This window comes from Arachis hypogaea, chromosome 17 (genome assembly GCF_003086295.3).
Source record: "Arachis hypogaea cultivar Tifrunner chromosome 17, arahy.Tifrunner.gnm2.J5K5, whole genome shotgun sequence".
NCBI lineage: Eukaryota > Viridiplantae > Streptophyta > Magnoliopsida > Fabales > Fabaceae > Arachis > Arachis hypogaea.
In genome coordinates this window covers 26,129,006-26,135,939 of record NC_092052.1, presented here as the reverse complement: position 1 = coordinate 26,135,939, position 6,934 = coordinate 26,129,006, and the positions used below count along the sequence as shown (strand labels likewise).

General features: G+C 36.1%; 1 protein-coding gene across 1 annotated transcript; it reads left to right on the top strand.

The window, feature by feature from the left end:
• The first annotated feature begins 1,041 nt into the window (after nucleotides 1-1,041).
• LOC112764402 (ethylene-overproduction protein 1) lies at nucleotides 1,042-5,596 on the top strand. The gene is made up of 5 exons (XM_025809972.3): nucleotides 1,042-1,659; nucleotides 1,873-3,860; nucleotides 4,078-4,369; nucleotides 4,459-4,768; nucleotides 5,095-5,596. The coding sequence occupies exons 2-5, from the start codon at nucleotides 1,906-1,908 to the stop codon at nucleotides 5,319-5,321; spliced, it is 2,784 nt and encodes a 927-aa protein (XP_025665757.1). The 5' UTR covers nucleotides 1,042-1,659; nucleotides 1,873-1,905; the 3' UTR covers nucleotides 5,322-5,596.
• Nucleotides 5,597-6,934: the final 1,338 nt, after the last annotated feature.

Sequence of the window (6,934 nt, the reverse complement as noted above, 5' to 3'; positions counted from 1 at the left end):
GTGCCTCCAAGAGTAGAGTTGTTTGTCTGGTTTGTTTTGACTGACAGGATCAATACGAAGGAGAGACTGGGACGGCTTGGAATTGTCAACCAACAAAATAAATTGTGTTTTATGTAATGAAGGTATTGAAAATGGTTACCACTTGTTTCTTGGCTGTAGTTTTTCTTGGCAGGTTTGGTGTGCATGGACATCATATATTGGTAGACAATGGTCTTGGCCGAGTACGTTGAATGAGCACTTCCTAAGTTGGACTGAGTCATCAAATAGAAAGGAGAAATGTAAGAGGTGGATGGTGTGCTTTTGTGCAATTATTTGGAACATATGGTTGGAGAGGAACAGACGAATTTTTCAGAATAAAGACAGAAGGGCTGAGGAGATCATTAACATGTGCTTTCTGAACTACACGGAGTGGCTTGGTGCTAACCCCTTTTGTTGTTGATGGCTATGCTAGAGATAACAAGGGGTTATACTTCTTTTTTGTCTGTTTGTTTGTTTTAAGCAGTTTTCCTTTATTTGGTTTGTTGGTTTATCTGAATAGTTACCTGTATGCTCCACTTTTAGTGTTAAGTTTTTCTTTAAAAAAAAAATTGAGAATGGATAAATCACAAAAAATGTCTTCAAAAATTTAAATGCAACAAAAATAGGTAAATAACATATATATTACAAAAGTTTTAGAAATTAAATTCTGATGTGATATTTTTTAGATATTTTTATTTTTAAAATTTAATAATTTTAAGTCAAATAAATTTTTTGTATTTCTTTTAGAACTGAAAGTTAAAAAAAATTAAATATCAAACTTTATTCTGATTTTAATTGTTATAAAATTTGTATTAACTGCACAAAATATTTATTAATAAAAAAATCATTTGACACTTATAAAAAATAGTTTTTTTTTTTTATGTTTTTAAATCTTTTTAAACTATTTTTATCATTTTAATTTCTTAAAAATAATTTTGTCATAAAAAAAATTAAAAGACGTTTTAATAGTTTATCTAAGTGAGGGAGAATAGGACAAATGATATTTAAAAATGTGATTGAGTTGTTTGGTGTTGATGAGACATCTTAACCAAGAAATAATTGGATTGGTTACACAACTCACTCCACCTTATGCCACCTTTGCTTCACACTTCAATAATTCCCCCATCTTCTCAATCCAAACTTTGCGCTTTAATGGAAAAAAATTAAGGTAAATGACAAAGTTTTAATTAGTTTAAACACACCTCGATTATGGAACCAGTTGACCAAACCAAACAGAACCAGAATCTATGGCTTCCATTGGAGTGGTTCCACTTCCTTTGTAGTATGAATGAATCAGTGTCTCTAATATTTGCCACTGGGACCCCCCATTAAACACCCTTTTCTCTCTGTGAAAAGAACACAAATGGAGTTGTTTGTGGCACTAACTCTAAACTAAGCACCAAAAACCAGATTCCTTTTGTGTATTTGGTTTTTGCCACCACTAACTCCAACCTTTCATTGTGTATTTATTTTGTGTTTACTCCCAATCTTCAATCTTCAATCTTCAATCTTCAAAAACACACATGATTATAAAACCAGAATTTGACACCACCTTTTATAGAACCAAACCAAAAAAGAAGATTCCAGTTACCACCAAGTTCATCAGATTAGACCAAATGGTTCTCCTTCCAAACCAACCATGTAAGTAGCAGAACATTCGTACCCAAAACAAAAAGGTTTCATTTTTCATTAGTTTCACTATATTGGGATGTCATAAAACCTGAAAATTCACATTCTTTATGTCTCTATCTTTTATGGGTTTTGTATGCAAGTAAAACCAGAGGGTTTTTTGTTTCGTATTTTTTTGTTCCTTTATGGGGTCTCAATTTCAAAGTTCATTTCTTTTTGATAAAGGGTTGAAGGAAAAGTGAGAAAAAAGAGAAGAAAATGCGTGGATTAAAGATAAGTGAACGCTTCAAGAGCACACAAGTTCATGCCCTGAATTCCTCAGAAACCAGTGGTGGCAGCAGCAGCAGCAGAAGAAGAAGAAGAAGAAGCAATGGTTCTTCTTCTGGTGTTGTATCCCTTGTGTTGTCAAAGGCCAAACCAAGGAACAAAACAACCTCAGAAGTTGGAAACCTTGTTGTTCCTCTTCAGTTACCTTCCACTGACACAATTGAACCATCCATTGAGCCTTACCTCAAACCAATCAACCTTGTGGAAGCCTTGGCAGAACTCTACTACAGGCTAGAGTGTTGCCCCCAATCACAGAAGGCTTCAATTTGTATCGAGCAGTATTCGCTGTTGCGCGGAATTGGAGACCAGAAGCTTCTCAGGAGGTGTCTCCGGACAGCGCGGCAGAATGCCGAGGACGTGTTGTCCAAGGTTGTTTTGTCATCATGGTTGAGATTTGAGAGGAGGGAGGATGAACTTGAAGGTGTGTCTTCAATGGAGTGTGGTGGTTGCATCCTTGAATGTCCAAAATTGAATTTGGTAAATGGGTTTAGTCCCTTTTCGGTTAATGATAAGTGTCAGTGTCCAAAAGAGTCAAAGCAAGAAAACATCACAGAGAGTAGTCTGTTTTTGCCATATGAGGAAAAGGATATTTCTTTCTGCATTGGAGATGAGGAAATCCATTGTGTTAGGTGGCGAATGGCAGAACTTTCAGACCCTTTTAAGGCCATGTTATATGGTGGATTTGCAGAGTCCCAAATGAGGAAAATTGATTTCACAAAAGGTGGAATTTGCTCAAAAGGTATGAAGGCAGTGGAATTGTACAGCAGAACAAAAAGATTGGATTCCTTTTGTCCTTTAACTCTATTGGAGCTTCTTTCCTTTGCCAATAGGTTCTGTTGTGAGGAGATGAAGTCTTCCTGTGATTCTCATTTGGCTTCAAATGTTGACAATATTGATGATGCTTTGATACTTATCGAGTATGGATTCGAGGAGCGAGCGCCTCTCCTTGTGGCATCCTGCTTGCAAGTGTTGCTCAGGGAGCTTCCCAGTTCTTTGTACAATTTGAATGTGATGAAACTTTTCTGTAGTTCTGGGGCGAAGGAACGGTTGGCCATGGTGGGGTATGATTCTTTCTTGCTCTACTGTTTCCTAAGCCAGGTTGCTATGGAGGAAAGCATGGTATCGAAAACCACAACAATGTTGCTGCAAAGATTGGAGGAATGTGCACTGGAAAGATGGCAGAAGGCCCTTGCATACCATCAACTGGGGTGTGTTCTGCTCGAAAGGAAGGAATATAAGCATGCACAACATTGTTTCGAGGCGGCAGCAGATTCAGGTCATGTGTATTCTGTTGCAGGCTTAGCCAGAACAAAGCACAAGCAGGGTCAACCATATTCAGCCTATAAGTTAATTAGCTCTCTCATATTCGAGCATAAACCAGCCGGGTGGATGTATCAAGAGCGCGCAATTTACAATATGGGAAGGGAAAAGATTATTGATTTGGATGCTGCAACTGAATTAGACCCCTCCCTTTCATTTCCTTACAAGTATAGAGCTCTGGCAAAGGTTGAGGAGAAGCAGATAAAAGATGGGATTTCGGAGCTTGATAAGATTATTGGATTCAAGCTCTCTGCAGATTGCTTAGAATTACGAGCATGGCTATTTATTGCGCTTCAGGATTATGAAAGCGCAGTCAGAGATATTCGCGCAATGTTAACTTTAGAGCCAAGTTACATAACCTTACAAGGGAAGGTCACAGGGAAATATCTGCTTCACCTCCTTATCCAGGAGGTGCAGCGAAAGAGTCAGGCCGAATGCTGGATGCAACTGTATGAACAATGGTCTTCGGTGGACGATGTTGGTTCATTGGCCATTATACATCAGATGCTGGAGAATGAGCCTGGAAAGAGCCTTCTAGAGTTTCGTCAGTCGCTACTACTCTTGAGGTAAGCATCTGTAAATCCAACCTTTAGTATTCATTGTGCATTGTGGTGCTGATTCATTATGAATTGATCATGTGCTTGATAAGCTTATAATATATAAATATGTTTCAAGTTAATGCTTTTTTTATCTTTCTTCATAGTGTAGCTATTTTCTACACTCAATTCAGTTTCTTAGTACAATGTCAAGAGTATTTATTCCTCACATATACGAATTTCATAGGTTAAATTGTCAAAAGGCGGCGTTGTGTAGTTTGAGGATGGCTAGGAACCATTGTAGTTCAATCCAAGAAAGGCTAATCTATGAAGGATGGATTCTGTATGATACTGGCTACCGGGATGAGGCTCTTGCAAGGGCTGAAAGGTCCATTGCAATTCAGAAATCATTTGAAGCCTTCTTTTTGAAAGCATATGTGTTGGCAGATACAAGTCTTAACCCTGAATCCTCTTCTTATGTTATCGAACTTCTGGAATCGGCGCTTAAACGTCCTTCGGACGGTCTTCGAAAAGGACAAGTTAGTAATCTCTACTATCATATCCTCCTATATCTGATCTTGCTGTGTGTTTTCTTGTTATCTTATTTGGTTGCTACAATTATTTTCAGGCTCTAAATAACTTAGGGAGTATTTACGTGGATTGTGGTAAGCTTGATCTTGCAAAATCGTGCTACAAGAATGCCTTGGCGATTCGCCACACGAGAGCTCATCAAGGTCTAGCACGTGTTTATCATCAAAAGAATCAGCGAAAAGCTGCGTATGACGAGATGACCAAGCTAATTTCGAAGGCAGATAGCAATGCCTCAGCATATGAGAAGCGCTCAGAATACTGTGACCGCGAGATGGCAAAGGTTGATCTTGATGTAGCAACACAACTTGATCCTTTAAGAACTTATCCATACAGATACAGGGCAGCAGGTACTTTCCTTATCTTTCATTCTTTTGATTTTGAGTCTTTCCCATCTGCTATTGTATTCTAATATGAGACACAGGTTTCGGATAATAATTAATATTGTTGTTTCTTGGTTGAACTGTGTTTTAATATTTGATAAGTTAATGATGCCAATTTGTTTCTTTGTTATGTGTGAACTGTGTTTTATTCACTGAATGCATTCAAATTTGTTTTGCCCCCTTCCATGAAGAATCTAGCTCCACCTGCTACTTACTTTTGATGCAAGCTTCACTGAAATCAAGATTTTCTTTCTTTCCTTTTCTGACTTGCATACAATGATGTTTGTAACCAGTGATGATGGATGAGCAAAAGGAGACGGAGGCCGTGGCGGAGCTTAGCAAGGCCATCAATTTCAAGCCTGACATGCAAATGCTTCATCTGAGAGCAGCATTCTATGAGTCAATGGGGGACTTATCCTCTGCTCTTCAAGATTGTCAAGCAGCTCTTTGCTTAGATCCTAACCACACCGACACCCTCGACCTCTATCAAAGGGCGCAGAAGCTTCACTTTCAATCTTAAATTGTCGTTACGATTTTGTTATGCTGTCCAAAATCTGTTACATTTTCCCTCAGAATTAATCTTGGTTGAAGAAAAGATGAACAAAACAAGATTTGAGTCACGTGTTTTACATGATCAAACAGGAGGATGGATTATTCAGGCTACTCCATCATTGGTATGATATGATATGATATGGATTCTTCTGAGGCATATTGAGATGTAGAATTTGTCTCAGACAGTTTACACATCTTGTACAGTGACATGAATATAATTTATAGAGGTTCACATTTCACACATATTTTCTAGCAATGTATATTTTACTTTTCTTTGCTTTGGTTTGCTTTGACAAAAGGTTTTAATTTTCAAATGTGTTCTCACACACCAAAAAAATCATCTTTGCACACACTTATGTATCTTGAAAATTTATATAATATGATAATAAAATAAATTTTATAATAATTTAATATGATGGGTCAAACTTAATAATATAATGAAAACAAATAAATACATTATCATGTACTATTAAAAAAATTTAAATTCTCAAAAGAGATACTGACATTAACAAGTTTACCAATAGATGCAGCATGACCCTCATGGCCTCATCTTATATGAGTTCTATACTCAGTATATATAAAAAAAAAAATACACATAAATAAGTTTGTCCACATTAAAAAAATATTGAAAAATAATCTCACCAAATTTTCTTAGGAGAAAGTAGCCTTGTAGTTATTCCATATAAAGAGCAAGTAGAGGTGGCAAATAAACAGCTTTATGTCTATTAAGCACCAAAGAGAAGAATCATTTTTTTGTCTAAAGGTAAGAATCATTTGAATGGTCCTGTTCTCATTTTGCTCTTTATATACGTACACAAACACAAATATAGAATATAGAAAGGTATAAAAATGTTTTGACATGGAAGTCAAGTGAGACAAGTAGAGAGCATGAACAAAGTCCAGCATTTGGATTTTGGGAAGAGTGAATAAATTAGACTTGCTTCAAAGGATAGTTTCTCTTTCTTTTACCTTTTTTTTTTTTTTGCAATGATAGATTTTGAAAATTGTTGGTTTATAAGTTTATCATGTCATTTATATTTTGGGCTTTAAATGAAAGCCTATACTTGTATTCTAGACTTAACTTCCATATTTGTCCACCAAAAAGTTGACGATTCCGTATTGCTTGATCAGGATCCAATGTAGTGATTTCCTTGTAAAGCTTATTAATTGTACAATACCAAAAAAAAAAAAAAGACTTATTAATTGTAAGTAACCTCTCTCACAAGGAATTTTTTTTAAATAAATATTTTATTTACCAAAATACATCGTATGATTTATCTCATTTACAGTATAAACGAAATAAGGTTGCACGTATCTCGTTTACACTGTAAACGAGATAAGGCACGAAATGGAAGACGTGCATATTTCGCTTACAATGTAAATGAGATACATGCAATCTTATTTTGTTTGCACTGTAAATGAGATACGTGAATATTTATGACGTTTACAATGTAAACGAAAAACGTAGCAATACAATTTCAGCAGCTATAAAAGGATGTGCAACCATTTGTATTCTCCACAAATATTTCACTTCTTTTTCTCTACCCTTTTTCTTTCAAAAAGTAACCCAAATATCTAGTA